This window comes from Lethenteron reissneri, chromosome 12, assembly GCF_015708825.2.
Source record: "Lethenteron reissneri isolate LAM-NWPU_2019-01 chromosome 12, ASM1570882v1, whole genome shotgun sequence".
NCBI classification, from domain to species: domain Eukaryota; kingdom Metazoa; phylum Chordata; class Hyperoartia; order Petromyzontiformes; family Petromyzontidae; genus Lethenteron; species Lethenteron reissneri.
The window spans coordinates 8,205,769-8,222,927 of record NC_083790.1 but is presented as its reverse complement, the minus strand read 5'-3'; the positions used below and the strand labels follow the sequence as shown (position 1 = coordinate 8,222,927).

At 45.2% G+C, this 17,159-nt stretch overlaps 1 protein-coding gene across 2 annotated transcripts in view; it reads left to right on the top strand.

Annotated features, from left to right (window-relative positions):
- The window catches only part of LOC133341648 (calcium-activated chloride channel regulator 1-like), a 34,026-nt gene that overhangs the window by 5,051 nt on the left and 11,816 nt on the right, over positions 1-17,159 (top strand). The window contains exons 4-10 of one of the 2 annotated variants that reach the window (XM_061550244.1): positions 866-974; positions 2,554-2,731; positions 7,456-7,629; positions 10,368-10,592; positions 12,762-12,939; positions 14,551-14,657; positions 15,179-15,403. In XM_061550244.1, coding sequence (XP_061406228.1) covers positions 866-974; positions 2,554-2,731; positions 7,456-7,629; positions 10,368-10,592; positions 12,762-12,939; positions 14,551-14,657; positions 15,179-15,403 — 1,196 coding nt within the window. Of the gene's footprint in view, positions 1-865; positions 975-2,553; positions 2,732-7,455; positions 7,684-10,367; positions 10,593-12,761; positions 12,940-14,550; positions 14,658-15,178; positions 15,404-17,159 lie in introns of both variants that reach the window. The other variant, XM_061550242.1, reaches the window with a different exon arrangement.

Here is a 17,159-nt window from a genome sequence, read left to right as displayed (position 1 = left end):
ACACTTGCTGTACCGTGTGCGTCTGACTGGCAAGCCAGGGTATGGCACCTCGACACCCAACGCAGTATTTGTACGGTCCAGCAAACCCTCGCCTCCACAGTTCTGGATTACAAGCGTTGCCCTACCACCGCCCGGCACATTCTGTCAGTCTATTTTTGCTCAAACTAGCCGATGGCATACTCTTTGGTTTTTTCGGTAAAGTCGCGTAGGTAAAAAATTTAAATAAATTAAATCACCGAAAAAACCAAAGAGTATGAATCCTTGCAGTCACGAAAACTTCAAATCTAAAATTAGCCGATGGCAGTGTCCATCGCTGTTCGTCGGGGGTGGAAATTCCACGTTCTCATGATGAGGGCAAGTTATTCTATAGGAAAACCACTGTTGATGAAACAATATCCCACTTTAAAACTTTAAGAAATTAAATATTCAGCTCCGTAATGGTTTGTTTACATAATATTTAACAAAGCCAGTAATAATACACAGATAACGATTTCTGGAAGGAAAGAGGAATAATATATTTTGACAAAAAACAAGAATGGCAAAAAAATAAGACGACTGCCACTACAACGAAAACAAGCAACACAATATAATCACCGTATGCCATTAAGTCATGAAAGATGACATTGATGTTTAAACATAAATAGAGACACAAACATATACCTTTTTTTTAAACAAACATAACTTTAAAAGCACACACGAACTGCACACATATTTAGAACTGCCTGTTGTGCTTCGTTTGTTGTCCTCCCCCCGCACCACCGATTGCCACGGTTGGCTACGTACGGAGCGAAAGAAGTTCCACACACGTGAACACTGACAACTCTAACGTAGTACCCCCCCACCTCGCCCGTGCTTTGCCGTGCAGAGAAGTCGTTTCTGCACGAGTGGGGCCACCTACGATGGGGTCTGTTCGACGAGTACGGAAGCCCGCAGCCCTTCTACGTCTCAGCGGCTGGAAACATCGAGAACACTCGGTAGGTAATGAGAGAGCCGGCGGGAGCTGGTCGCTCGACACAGCATTCAGAGCATTTACACATTTGGGGGCCGTCCATAAATGACGTCACGCACCTAGGGGGGGGGGGGGGTCAGACATTTGTGACGATGTGTGACGAGCGGAGGGGGGGGTTGAGAAATGTGACGTCACATCAAAATGCGCAACTTTAAATACATATAGACAACACGTTCTACTTAATTGAATAGACTTTTTAATAAATGTTTTCTCCTACAACATCAGAGTGCAGCGCCACATTAAATACGCACTACAATGACAATAGTTTAAAGTGATTTGAAGCATGTTTTTTTTGTGTGGGGGGGGCAGAGCTTTGTGACGTCATATTTGAGGGGGGGGTCTGACGTTTTGTGACGTCGTGTGACGAGGGGGGGGGTAAAAAATCGTCTAAAATCGCGTGACCTCATTTATGGACGGGCACTTGATTCATGGGGTGGGGGGGGCTGGAGGACGAAAATGTTGGCACAGTAGTTATCGCAAAACGTATTCTTTGGGGCTTTCGGTAAAGTCACGTAGATAGGTTCCAAGAAAATAACAAAAAAACATTTTTTTTAAACTGCAACTCCCATGGCTGCTAACACGGTTTTATCGCAGAACGCTTTGAATCCAGCCACCTGAGTTTGATTCTCGACTCTGGTCCAGTCCATTTTTGTCACTGCCACCACCCCTTCACCAACACACCCTGACCGGCGTGGTGAAGTATGGTCAAAATCCCACAGCACCCACAAGGCACGGGGAGGCGCTCATCCAGCAGTGGATTTAAAAAACTTTGTAAACTAAATATTTTTATAATCCATTAAGACACCATACACTGCGCTCCCGATCATGACCAGCGTCGTGAAATATGGTGGACACAACTCCCATGGCTGCTAACACGGTGTGTGTGGGGAGGCCTTCATCCAGCAGTAGATTTCCTTTATTTCTGCATGACAAAACCCAATGTTCACGACTGTTGGAGACATGCCCCCCCCCACTCCCAGCTCTGCGTTTGGTCACCGTGTGTTTGAGTTTCGTTTGAAATTTGACATCGAGTTCCGAGTGTGGAGGAGCATTGCCCCCTGCAGACAGACGCTGCAATCTGCACAGACCAAGTCTGCTCTGGGGCCAGAGGTCGCAATCGGGTACCCGATACCCGTACACTACCCGATACCCGGCTACCCGGCCGGGTACGGGTAGCTGGGTATCGGGTAGGGTACGGATACCTGTTTGCGACCCTGGTGCGGCCGGGTACGGGTAGGCCGTGAGTCACTGGTGAGTCACCGTTTGTCACTCATTTCCCAACGTCTTGTCTCTTCTCACAATTCAAGTTCCCAAAATCAACCCACCCGCGCCTGCAACATGGCTTCATCCCAGAGGTCGCAATCGGGTACCCGATACCCGTACCCTACCCGATACCCGGCCGGGTACGGGTAGCCGGGTATCGGGTAGGGTACGGGTACGGGTACCCGTTTGCAACCCTGGTGCGGCCGGGTACGGGTACGGGTAAGGAATCAAAACCCGTTTGCGACCTGTGCTCTGGGCTCTCTGCCCGTGTGCTTCTCCAGGTGCAGCAAGGACATCCAGGGCTCCATCAGCGTGGTGACGTGCACGGACGTCATGTGCACGTCCAAAGACTGCAGCATCGACGAAGCCACCAACTTGCCAGAGCAGGGATGCACCTTCTACCCGAACTCCATTCAGAAGACGAACGTGTCCTACATGAGTCTGCAGTGGCTGGACAATGTGAGGAGGCCGGCTCTGAGCCGTGCGGTCATTAATCATCAACATCACCATCATGGATCGTTGTCACTCGTCTTCATCAGCAGCATCATCATCTAAGCAGCAATAACAACAGCGTCACATCTTCTTGGTCCTTTCGGTAAAGTCACGTAGAAGGGAGATAATAAAATGATAAAAATAAAACATAATACAATAATACAATTTTCACGACGTTTCGGCCACAACGCAAGCAGCCGTCCTCAGGTGAAGAACAGGTCTGTCGGAAAGACAGCGTCTGAATGAACACCACCAAGCTTGGCAGCGTATAATTTGTATTACGTGTCATATTCCATTGGTTTAAAGGAAGAAGTAGGATAAATAATTATTATAATTATTATTGTTATCATTATTATCATTATCAGAGTTGCTTCTTTTTGTTTGCTTTTTTGACTACTTGTGTTGCGGTTATTGCAAACATGATGCCTTGAATAAAGATGTCAGTTTTGTACCAGTTTAAAAGGGTAAAACCCTACGACTAGGATAAATAAGTCAACTTATTGAAATCAGGTGCCATGTGTTTATTTGAAAAAGTAACAATATATTCCCAAATGAAATTTCTACAACACAATTCGTGTAGTTGTTTACGCATTGTTTTTACGGCAGCCTCCCAATTGGAACTGTGATTGGATGGAAATCGTGTGGCTATTGTCAACTTAACGCGTGTCCACTGAGTCGTAAAGTATTTTACGATAGGAACGTATACGTAAGAGTACTTATATATTTATATATCCTGTTAACAAGTAGGGTGAATTTCGATTTAAAGCTTTCGTGACTGCAGGGATTCATCTTCTTGGTTCTTTCGGTAAAGTCACGTAGAAGGGAAGTAATCAAATAATAAAAATAAAACATAATAAAATAATTCTCACGACGTTTCGGCCACAACGCAAGCAGCCGTCCTCAGGTGGAGAACAGGTCCGTCAAGTAGACAGTGTCTGAATGTAGGGTGAATTAATGTGCGTGCAGTGACTCCAGTTTCAGACGAGCAGTGATCTCCCCGTTGGTTGTTGGAATTACAGTTGACACGGAAAGGCGATGAATTCATTAGAGAACGAGAGGAAAGTGAAGGTGATTTTGAATGCGCCAGTGGGTGCTGCTGAGCTGCCACCAAACTGCTCTCCTGGGAGGCGGTGCGAAGCTCGTGGTTGGAAAACCTGAGATGGAGATGACTAGAAACTGGACCTGGATCCACGGTACTCACCCGGATAAATTTAAACAATTTTTTTTTCTAGATTTGAAGCTTTCGTGACTGCAAGGATTCATATTCTTGGGTTTTTTTTCGGTAAAGTCACGTAGGTAAAAAATTAATAAAAGTTAAATAAAAATAAAATAAAAATCACGACGTTTCGGAGGCAACACAAGCTTCCGTCTTCAGGTGGAACCGTAATTTTAATTTTTTACCTACGTGACTTTACCGAATAAACCTAAGAATATGAATATTTTTTATTTTACCAGGTAAAGCTCACTGAGCTCTTTTTCAGCAGCGACCTGGCCACAAATAATATCTCAACCAAGTGGCTTATCGCGCAGAAATGTATAGCTGCCAAATACTCTAAACGCGGGGGGGGGGGAACCAGTGGACCCAGAGAAAAATCCACGCGACCACGAGAAGGACATGCAAACTCTAAATATACAGCTGAGTCGGGATTGAATCCACGACCTCCTGCATACCAGGCGAGGGAGATAACTTCTTGCCACCATGGCGCCCCATATAATCTTTGGAAGAACGTATTCATTGTAACCCTTGCTATTGAGTTCCCAAATAATTTAAAATTTAGTAGACGACACTTATTAGAAACCCAGTAACTGTTAAAAATGCGTCCCGAAGCTCAAACATGATAAAATAACCGGATGAGTGAAGCAATGCAGTGTTCACGAAGCTATATTTTTACAGAGATAAACACAAAACACTTTAACCAATAGACAAAGGCACTTTGTTGGTGGACAAGCAACAATAATGCTAACTTCAACAATGTTATTGCAGCCGCGGCACAGTGGTTAGCGTTCTGTGTATGCAATGAAATCCGGCAAACTGAGTGTGATTCCTGGCCATGGCTAACATAAGTAGTGAGCGATATCCTGGTTCCCACCATTATTTCCATCAACCCACATTGACAGCTGTGGTGAAGTATGATCAAGTGACCCCTATGACCGGCACAGCGCGGGGAGGGGCTGTAAATTAACAAAACTATTTACAACAATGGCAAGTGTCTCTCGAGACACGAATTTATTAATGTATTCATTCATTCATTGGTCGACCAACGATCCAATCCAACGAGCTGATGGAAATATTGATGAAATTTTCGAATCAATTCAATTAAATTTGGATTTATGGAGCGTCTAAATGTGAAGGGCGGTTGGGTGGGGGCATGCCCACGTTGAGAGCGAGGGAGGGGGGAAGAGGGATAATTTTTATTTGGTTATTTCTGGAGGTGATATGTGGGAGGTGAGAATGAAAATGCTTTATACGAAATGTGAACAATGCCGCCACTTGCTTAAATTAACTAAAACATAAAATATGTATCCTCATTCTCATTAACTACATCGCAAAATGTGAGACGTGCAAATGTACAGCTCGTGCGTGGGTTTTATAAAGGACTTCCAAGTGCAAATGTCCCTTAATTTGATTTAGATAGGACAACTAAAACAAATATGATGAAGCCGTTTTATGCACCAAGCCACTGGCTTTGAGTGTAACATATATATTCTTTAAGATTGTGGCTCTGAATAGAATGAAAATTTGGTGATAATGGCTACGACTGTTACTCATAAATAGAATTTAAGGTGGATGAAGATATCACCAGCCTTTGTGGTAAATACTGAATGAGATATTTAAATGCTATTATATATATGAAGTATTGACATTTTCACATATAAAGCTTCTTTGTGATTTTTCAATGAAAGGCGCTATATAAAAATAAGTTGTTATTATTCTTATTAGCCGTGGGTGGAAATTTAAACCAGGTCACTAGGTTCATGGTGCTGTGCGCTAACTGCTGCACCACCACTCCACCCTCCCCCCATTATAATTATGACTGTGTTCTTTAATTTAAAGTGAAAAATATGATTTTAAAAATGTTCTACATGGAAACTGCCTTGTGATAATATGGCAACACATACACAGTTTCCCTGGACAAGTTATTATTATTATTATCTGATTGAGTAGAAAGTTTCCCACTTGTGGACTGTGATTGGCCCCTTCATGACAGTATATCAATGTGACTACGTGACTTTACCGAAAGAACCAAGAAAAGTATATCAATAATTACGCTCTAACAACTGAGACAGTGGAAAAACTGTCGATCTACCCACATGAAGTGGCCGTGCTCACACAGCACGTGTCTCTCTCGGAGGCTTCGCTGGCCTTTCACAGTGGCGCCACGGTGGTGAGATGTTTACTACCTCGCATGGTATACAGGAGGTCGTGGTGGGTTCGATCCAGACCCTGGCGTCTGTATATTTGGAGTGCGCGTGTCTCTCTCCCCGTGGTCGAGTGGATTTTTCTCCGGGACCTCCGGTTTTCCCCTCTACATTTATAAACGTGCGTATCGGCTATTTGGCTGCAATAAATTCCCACGCGATAAGCCACTTCGTTGAGCTATCATTTGTGGCCAGGTGGCTTCTGAAAAAGAGCTGTATAGCTCTGTGGACCTTACCCGGTAAGATAAAAATGGTTAAGTTTTTAGTTTAGTGTCCGCTCCGTGTGTTAGCCTGGAACTGGCTTCATCATCTCACACAGCTGTGTGCTCTCCGCCCATCACTCTTCTTTCTTTCCTCTTCTCCCTCTCTCTCTTCTCTCTCCTCTGCTTCTCTTCCCAACCCTAGATCACAACGAGGTTTTTTTTTTCTAGATCCATTGGTCTGCACCGAATGCGACAATCCCTTGTACCCTAATTCCATTTTTCTGCGCTTACATTGCTGAATGTATAAATAAAATAAAAGAGAAAAATGCCCTCCCTTTCATATTTAAACATAAACCATTGGTGTTCAAGATGTTAAATGAACAACAGCAAAAACAAACTGAACACCTTTGTCAATCTTCTTGGTTCTTTCGTTAAAGTCACGTAGAGGGGAAATAATAAAATTAAAAAATAAAACATAATAAAATAAAAAATGTTATTATGTTTTATTTTATTTATTTTATTATATTTTATTACTTTATTATTTCCCTTCTACGTGACTTTACCGAAAGAACCAAGAAGATGAATCCCTGCAGTCACGAAAGCTTTAAATCGAAATTTAACCTCCGTCAATGTATGTATATTGAACTTCTTTCCACTGTATGTAGCCAACCGTGATAATTCTGCAACAGCACTGCATTGCAAAGGAAAAGTGTATGAATAGGCAACGTTTCAGGCAATGTGCTAAGAAGGGGCATTGCCTGAAATGTCACCTATTAGGTTTCTTTCCATTTAAGGCCACAATGTTATTGACGAATGTCCCGAATTGTATTTTGTTCTTTGTACTTGTGCACCACTGCCAACGCAGAACCACCAAATAATGTGTTACTCGCCAACGTTAGGCCTTTTCAAACACAACCTAGCCACTTGTTGCACTTGAGAACCGTCAAAAGACACGTGGAGATAGCTCGCGTGTGCTTCACCTTTACAGGCGATGCACAATCACCGTATAACCGTGGGATGGTTTTTTTTCTCTCTCTCTCTCTGTCTCTCTTCCCCCGGGGCGTTCAGGTGACCGAGTTTTGCGATGATAAATCTCACAACGTGGACGCGCCCAGCATGCAGAACCGCGTGTGCGGTTTCAGGAGCAGCTGGGAGGTCATGCTCACATCCGAGGACTTTGCCGGCAAAGAAAATGCGATTGGCAACGTGCCATCCACGCAGCCCACCTTCAAACTCGTCCAGGTGACGCGAAGGGTGGTGACGCTAGTCCTGGACATCTCGGGAAGCATGGAATATGTACGTGAGTTGTGCGTTACGTAAGTTTAACACGTAGGCTTTGCGCGACCGATATTGCGTACGCGCCGTATGCTGAGCTTCTTTCGCACCGTACTCCCCCCCCCCCGCTCTCAAGTCGGACGTGCGAGTTAAAAAGCAATCTCGTAAATATCGCACGGTTTTGGGGTTCTATCTTTTATAGTTGGGTGTCCATGTGAACTGAGAAGGAAGCATAGACCAGGGGTCGGCAACCAAAATAACAAGAAGAGCCATTTCTTTCCAATTCGGTACAAAATTCAGTATTTCAAGAGCCGCAATGCATCTGAGTACATACTGTACATACGTACATATCGTCAAGAAGCAGCCCGTAAAGAGCCGCATGCGGCTCCGGAGCCGTAGGTTGCCGACCCCTGGCATAGATAATAGTTTTACCATTAATGAGAGTTGGGGGGAGGGGCGGATGGGTAGAATTGTTAGCGCACTGCACTTTAGACCCGGCTAGTATCATTACCGTTTACATTACAATGTGGAATTATATGATGTCTTGTTATTTTATAATTTTATTAAAATATGTAAATGCGGCTGCATCTCGAGAAGCTATGCCAAATGTTTTACGGCGATGATTATGCTGGGTTCAGATTGCGTCGTCATTCATGAAGTGTGATTTCACAATCGCCGAGAGCCACACACAGACAAGCTGCAAGGCAGCGGCAGCAGCAGCCAGGCGGTGAGCAAACGTTGCCCACGCTCTGTAGTCCTCTATACATTAAGGTGTTTCCGGCCAATTAATGAGTGTTTATGCGTACATCATGTGATGTGCATCATGGGGAACCACCAAAAAACAGGGGACGGTGGGGCAATGGTTAGCGCACGGCACAATGGATCTGGCGACTCGAGTTCAATCCCTGGACACAACTAACATCAGTCGTGAGTGATGTCTGAACCGGTCCTACTAGATGCCCCTGCTATTCAACAATCACGCTCATCAGCTTGGCGAAGTCCCTTGGGGTGCGGCGAATCGGGGGGAACCACCCCCCAGGCCCCGCACTTTGGGGAGATTAGCACTTCAACTTCACGATGTCAGATGTAAGGCGTTGGGGGGGGGGGCACGGAGTGGAATTTGTCCCCCCCCCCCAATCCCCCTATGGACGGCCCTGATGACTGGCGTAGTGAAGAATGGTTAAATAACCCTCACGACTCATACGGCGTGGGGAAACCCTCATACAGCTGTGAATTGACAAAGGGCTGCACGCATACCGATGCACTATTGCATGTCAGGCTAATTCTAATTGTGGTGGTAGATAAGGGGGTTTGTTAAATGTCATTGAATTGTAGTCACCAAAAAAATAACAGGGCATCCCCAAGCAAAATGCTCGCACCACTTCCGGCCCCCCTCCAGAGAAACCTCCATGCCAGAAAGGTGCATCCGCAATTGCCGAATGTCAACCTGGAAGGCCGTTTGGTAGTTAGACGAGAATGAATCAGTGGAACACTACTGACCATACAGAGCTCTGCAGCAGCACAATCTTAACAAGTTATAGCTTGCAATTTCCACCATCTGCAGTCAAAGGGGAATTCATTGCTAGCATTTTGATTGAACGCTCATACAATTTAAGCACGTTATGTTCTTAGATATTGCACATACAGTAATCCTGTTATATTGATTCACATCTCGAAAAAGGTTTCAGCTCCATTATTAAACTGGTTTCCTTGGACAAGCGCTTAGGAAGATGACTCAATTCTCCAATACCGCACGTTTTTTGGAGATTATATTTCTATGCTCGTTAAGGAAGAACCACAATCATGAAGTGGGACATGCCATCGGGCTCACGGTCCACGGTGACATTAAATGAGTTCGTGAGGACAGTTACTGAAATTAAGTTGGGTTTATGGTGTAAAGGAGTAAGCTACGGTGGATCTTCAACCCGCAACCACTTGATCTACGGCTCCGTCTATGAGCAGCATATCATGAGCAGCGAACGATGGCTTGTAAATTTCCACTTTTTATTGGACCACAGACTCTCGGTTTGTCCTTCACAGATACAGTTAATAACGGGCGCATTTTAAAAGACATTTTTACTGCAAGGGGCAATTTGTATAAGTGTTGCAAGCGCCATGTGTGTGGGTGGCGGATGAGATCCGCGTCGCTTTTGCCATAACCATTAATATAGTCACCGTCATCAGGTTCGTTTTACTACAATCAGGATAAGTAGTATGAACACCACTGCGGTCTACACAGAGAGTATGTGGTTAAAGTTCCTAAGATAGTCTGCCCTGAGAAAGCGTACATGCACGTTATAAAATCTGAGTGCGTTTTTTTATTTATTTTGCCTATGCATCATATATCAATCGATCACCCAGACACGTCACCCAAAACTCGCAATTGAGGAGGAGAGTGTTCCTTTCTCCACCCTAACATTTTAAAATGTTCCTATAAAGTCTATCCTCTGTCCTTTTGACAAAAAAACCTTCACCTTTTCCTGCACAGCTACAGTCCCAGTGGCGTAGCTTTCTAGTGTACAGGCGGTGCAACTGCACCGGGCCCCACGGCCCGCAGAGGCACCGGCACCAGGGGTACACAGAGTGGGGGAATCGGGACACGGGAACTGGGTCACACTTCGTTTCCTGCGCCAGGGCCCAAAACCAACGCTCGGCGACCCGTTGAAAAACTCGTGACCGTGAGAAACACAACGTCTTTGTTTCAGAATTCGCGAATGATGAGGATGAGACAGGCGGCCGAGATCCTCATAATGCAGGTGCTGGAGCACGGCACTTACCTCGGAATTGTGTCGTTCAGCAACACAGTCGTCGTCAACTCGCCCCTCGTGCTGCTGAGCGATGAGGCCAGCCGCAGGCAACTCGTGGAGCTGCTCCCGCAGACAGCCTATGGGGCCACGAAGATGTGCGACGGACTGAAGCAAGGGATCCAGGTCTGATGCGCAGCCTCGTCTCCTCGACGCAAAATTCTGAGATGGTTTGGTGGCTTAAGGGTCACATCGCTGAGGTGGCATTGCTGAGAAGCCTGGGTGGGAATCTGGGCTACCGCCTGTGATCAAACTGAGTTCTCGAGCGTGGTGAGTTCATGGTCGTTATTATTGACTACACGCGGAAAAAAAATATCCATCACGTTAAAGTTGGAGTTCAGCTAAGTTTAGAAAATGTCATGCTCCTGAGAATTGAGACACATTGGTTTGACTGCCATGCAACAAACATTTCTCTTCTGCTAGATATTTGAGAAGAGTGCAAAAGCTGGCAAAATGTCAACGTAGTATTTTAATTGTATATGAAATAATAATGCTTGCCCATTACTAGGTTTATATGAGTGGACGTGTAATCGATATACCTGGGAATTTGATGGACAGCGGAGGACAGTGAAACAAAATAGATTCTTGTACCACATATTCTACCCTCCCACATCGACATTCCCCCATCACCAACTCACACTGACCAGCGTAATGAAGTACTGTATGGTCAAATAACTCCCACAATCCTCACGACATGGAAAGGCCATCATCCAGCGGTAGAATGACCATGAGCTGCATGTGTACATGATATACTTGGGCATGCAGTTATGATTGGACTTGTAATTGGTAAGTGGCAATATTTTATTAATGGGAAAGCAATTGATTATAATCCAGCTACGTGGCCCTGTGGTGGGAGTGACAAACTCAAAATTGGAAAATTATAAGTTAAAAAATTACGTTCGGGGATTTGACTCTGCCTATCACCCTCCATGGTTGATACGTTTGAGTACTATTGTTTGAAAAGTCAACAATGATTTTCCTAATGGAAAGATGTACGAAAGTGAGAGTTTCACTATAATTAAGAGTCGCCAATGAAGATACACGCCAACCCATTGCTTGTTTTATCAGGGAAACAATTTGTCTGAAATTTTGTTGGTATTTTCCCCCAAATTGCAACTGTACTATTGGCCTCATATCATGAGACAAAAAATCTGTTTGGAACTCTCATCGGGCTGTAGAGCAGATTTTCTTCTGAAACATTCTCAAAGTGATTTGTTTATCCTCTGCAAAGTAGGTCCTTTACACGGCCACGCATTCCCACAAACTGCTCTAAGAGCATTTGTCGTGTGACAGTCAAACTGATGTATATAATGGTTGGAGCTGTAATTTTTGCTCATTTAAGCGTAAACGCAAATTTGATATTGTATGAACTTTTTTTGTGCAGTGACCAGGCTGAGACCATCAACCCACTACGCTTTGCGAACCAGCTCAATCAAGGGAAGAGTAAGGGAGGGTGGTCGCCCATATTTTGAACTAAAGACCCCAGCGGTGCTGAGCTCACTGCTCTGTCCTCTGAGCCATCCAGCCACCTCAGCACTTTAACTTTGACTGGCACATCATTATACACGATGTCAACACGTATGTGAATATAATCACTCCGATAACTGTAAGTGAAGTTGAAGGCGACGAATGAGCAGCCCGGCGGTCGCTTGCTTACGCCACTGCTGACGAAAGAGCCGACGTGAGAGAGAGAGAGAGCTTAAAAGAACCCCTCTCTGGAGAGAATTTTCCCGACCCTTTACCCCACCATGTGACCTGCCGAGTGACTAACTGTGGTGTACTCATTTTTACTGCTGGGTGGACAAGGGTTGGGGGATTTAAACTAAAGCTAAACTATTTATTTTTTATTTTACCAGGTAAGGCCTACTGAGACATACAGCTCTTTTTCGGAAGCGACCTGACCACAAATGATAGCTCAATGAAGTGGCTTATCACGTGGACATTTATAGCAGCCAAATACTGTAAACGCACGTTTCTAAATAGGGAGGGAAAAACCAGAGGACCCGGAGAAAAATCCACGCGACCATTGGGAGAGAGAGAGAGACACATGCAAACTCCAAATATACAGCAGGCATCAGGTCGGGATTGAACTCACGACCTCCTGTATACCAGGCGAGGTAGTTAACATCTCGCCACCGTGGCAGATTTAGGAAACAATGCCCCTTGCTTCAACTGCGGCGACGGGAGGTCGAACCGGCAAATCTTTGGGTTGCGTTCCCAGCGCTAACCATTACGCTCGCGGCTGGTTGCATCGCAACCCTAAAACATTACAGCTTCGTTTTGACGGGAACGCAGGTGCTGTCGCAGGACAACGGGGACGCCCTTGGGGACGAGATAATTCTGCTGTCGGACGCCGGGGACACGACGAACGAGAACTGCCTGGAGACCGTGCAGCAGTGCCAGTGTGTGGTGCACACCATCGCGCTGGGAAACACCCCCACCCAGGAGTTTGAACAGCTGTCTGCTATCACAGGTGAAGCGATGCAATGCACAACGACCGTGGAACGGCCAAACAGCTAAAAATAATTTGCATGATTTAAAGCTTTCGTGACTGCAGGGATTCATCTTCTTGGTTCTTTCGGTAAAGTCACGTAGAATGTAAATAATAAATTATTAAAATAATAAAAATAAAACATAATTAAATAATTCTCACGACGTTTCGGCCACAACACAAGCAGCCGTCCTCAGGTGAAGAACAAGTCTGTCAGAAAGACAGCGTCTGAATGAACACCACCAGGCTTGGCAGCGTATATTTAAGCTGGGAAGGGCCTCAACCATACGGAGCTCAAGACAGCCCCAGCTAGACGGTACTTGGCCTTCTCTTCCACGCTAGCCAGACCTGGAAGAGGTGGGAGTAGCTGCACTCTATTGGACCGCACGCGACCTACCGATTGATTAAAAGCTATACTGCTGAGTTGACAGAGGCGGGGAGGAATGCAAGAAACTTGCACCATTGCTTATAAGGTCGCACTCAACGTGCTTGCCACAAATGAACCACGATACCTTGCCGATCTCGTCAAGGAGCATACAACATCATGCAAACTCCGATTCGCCTCTCAGCGGCGTTTGGCTAACCATTGAACAAAGACGGTCACTGCATCGCGCGCTTTCAGATGCGCTTCTGCGGACGTCTGGAACGCTCTTCCTTCCGATATTAGGAAGCCACTGGAGCTATGCACTTTTAAATTTAGATTAAATACGAATTTCTTTAGATTCGATTTTTGTGTTTAGTTTGTTGTTATTCCCCCGCACCTCTGATTCGCACAGTTGGTTATGTACGGTGCGATACAAGTTCAACATGCAAACATACAACTGGAACATCAAATCTAACCGCCCGACCACCGGACTGCAAGTCCAGTTTGCTAACCATCACAGCACGGCAGCATCCCAGTGTCGCACGGAGTCATCGGCTCCCATTTCGCGTCCTCTCTTCCCGTGATTGGGTGCATCTCGACCATCTTGTGGCCACTTAAACAAAAAAAATTCTAACCGTGTTAGAAATTTCTGCCTTGTGGAAATTGGACAAGGGAAGGATGTGGAAACGTTGGTCAGTGCAGAGGCGTGTGGCTCTGTACACTTGCAATTGGCATGCAGCAGAATTCAAATTCGGCTCCTCCTGGTTACAAAGCAGGTGCTAATCTGCCGAGCCATCACACCGCCAGCGTGTGGGCATTTGAGCGAGAATTATCTAAATTAAAAATCAACCCCATTGCAAGGAAAATGGTAATGTTATTGGTCTTCTCAATATATTCAGAGCAGGTGATTTAAAATAACGCCCAAATCGCCACACTATTTTACATTACTGGAAGTTTCATATATGGTTATTTTATATAGGTTATTAAATAGCTTGGTTATTTATGTGTAACGGTAAAATAGGGTTGTCTGCTTTTTACACCTTTCAATATATTTCCTATCATAGACTTTGGTCAACGGTTTATTCATTCGTTACATCATTTTGATTCGATTGTTGTTGTGTGTGTGTTATTCCATATCAAGTTTTTTGTTCCTTAATTTGTTTTTACATCTTTACTTTAAATGATTAGCTCTCGCGAATTTCTCCACCGCGATGAAAATGCGCATTCAGGTGGACTGCAGCTCTTTGCGACAGACAACGTGGACAGCAATGGACTGGTGGACGCCTTTACTATGACCGGCAATCGAGACGGAAACTGGGAGAGCATGGTCATCCAGGTGACGGCCTTCAGTGCGAGCACGCGAAGGCCCACAATCGGTGGCGGCCGCAGTGCTGCCCGTCGAATGAATAAATCATCCCAGACGATAATGATGACCTTCAAATGCTCTTTCGTTAAAATGCACTTGACAAGCTGTACATGAAATATTAACGTCAACATGTACTGTGCGTGCGTGAGTGTGCGTGCGTGCAAGTACGTAATCGAGGGTGATCGTCAAATGAATCCCAATAGTTACGTGTTCTATTAATACGCAATGTTTCATATATTGAAACGTTAATGTTTTTAATTTATTGAGCTATTATTTGGTGACATGCCAAGATGGCAATTTGTTTTCTTTCCGAAAGTATTTTGTGAAACACGCGACAAGATGGTATCTTCAAACCAGACATTTTATGACCACCCTGTGTAGTGCTGTGCGTGCATTTACAAGTACAAATAAATGTGTCTGGAGCTCACCAAAGCTCGCAATTAAGTACGATTAACACAACGACAGCTCTTTTCCATTTATTGTATGTTTAGCTGGAGAGCAAGGCCTTCATGATGGATGTTGAGGAACACGTACAAGGAACAGTGTACCTCGACAGCACGATTGGAAACGACACCAAGTTTGTTGTGACAGAGGTCACACACGGAAGTCTGAGGATTCTCATCACCAGCCCAAACGGCAGGGTCTATAACACTTCCGACTTCAATATCGATGCTAATTTCAACACATCACGCCTTACAATCCCAGGCATCGCCAAGGTGAGTGAAACCATATTTTGCCTGCGCTCAGACCTTGCCAAAGCACATTATTATTATTATACCCCACTGAATATATCAACATGCACAAATCAGTCTGAAATGCTGACGCCCTCTGCATGGCTACAATCTCCAGGTTAAACAAAACTGTTCAAATAGCCCTCAGTTTTGCCTATACATTAACCTTTAAAACGCACCAAAAATCACAAATACAAACGTGGTAAAAACGGATAGAGTGTACAATGCACGAATATAGATGCAATACAAAAAAAACAAGCCTCATGTCAATTTGTAATGTGAGGACATATCCGGGTTGCTGTTGGATTACACCTCGTACGATGATTGGCTCTGCCGGTCCTGGCCCATAGCCAATGGGGAAAAGTCTAGGGGCGTGGCCCTGACGTAATGGGAAGGTGACATCTGTAAGTAGAGGATTGGTTCTGCTGGCTTTAGCCACAGCCAATGGGGGGACGAGTCAGGGGCGTGGTCCTGGGAGCGTGCCATGGAGTCTAGAAGATTCCATAGAGGCTAACCAGGATTGGTGGAAAGGTACCACGTGACCCAGGTATTAAAAGGGGAGGAGACGAACAACACGTGGTCAGATCTGGAACGAACGGAGGGTGAGGCCACGCTGGAGCGGGGTCCAGGCTGCCACGTGGCCGCGCGTGTCTCTCCCTCTCACGCTGTCTGTCAGCAGCGTGAAGGAGTAAGATGGGAATGTTGTAAACGAAAGACAAATAAAGACCGGATTCTAGAAGTTGCTTCCACGACCTTTATTACAAATGCATGACAGCTTGAGGGCAACTGTGCATGGCGTGGCTCGCACACTGTGTCATGAGCCTGGCAACCCGAGTTCGAATCCCAGTCACGGCTGTCATCAGCGGCGAGTAATAACTGAACCGGTCCTGGGCCCCCCTCTACACCAGCCTGATTAGAGTGGCGTCGTTGGTCAAACATCCCCCACGACTGACACAGTGTGTTTGAAGCCTTCATTCAGGGTTGAAAATGATAAATTGCTACATGGCAGCTAAATACAGATGTACAACTCAAGTTTTCACTCATTAATCCAGACCCAGCCTAAGGAACTGTGTTGGCAGTGATGTACAACCACAGGCAAATAAAGACCTCACCACTTCCATCACTAACGATGCCTTTAAATAGATTATACGAGCAACTAACATTTCTGGCAATAAACTTTCTTCTTTAACATTTGGCAGAAGAGCCGTTTGGTCAAAGTGTTAGCCCACCATGATTTTTTTTCTGTTTAAAGACAGAGCTAATAATGACGAGAGTGGCGATTAACATCAAAGGATCTGATTTGCAGAAATACAAACCAGGAAAATTATGTTAAAACCAGTGGTGTGGCCATTTTTCTGCCATTAAGTGCCCGACACTACCTTTGCACCAACACACGATTTGTGCCCCTAAATATTTAAACTGTGCTAACCTTATAACATCAAACGGAATACAGCCGATCTAATCAGATCTCAGAAGCTAACCAAACTTGAGCCTGGACAGTACTTGGATGGGCAACTCCCATGCGAAAAAAATAGGAGTTAAAGGCGGTTTAGGGGTCACTTTGGGGGCAGTGGAGCAAACTCCATTGTTGGACTATACTGTGCTCCCGTGTCTGCTCCCCACCTTCGCCGACCCGCAATGACCAGTGTGGTGAAGTACGGTCAAATTACGCTAATAACCTGCATGCTGTTTGAAGGCCCTCATCCGCCACTGGATTGACAAAAGGGCTACACTCATCACT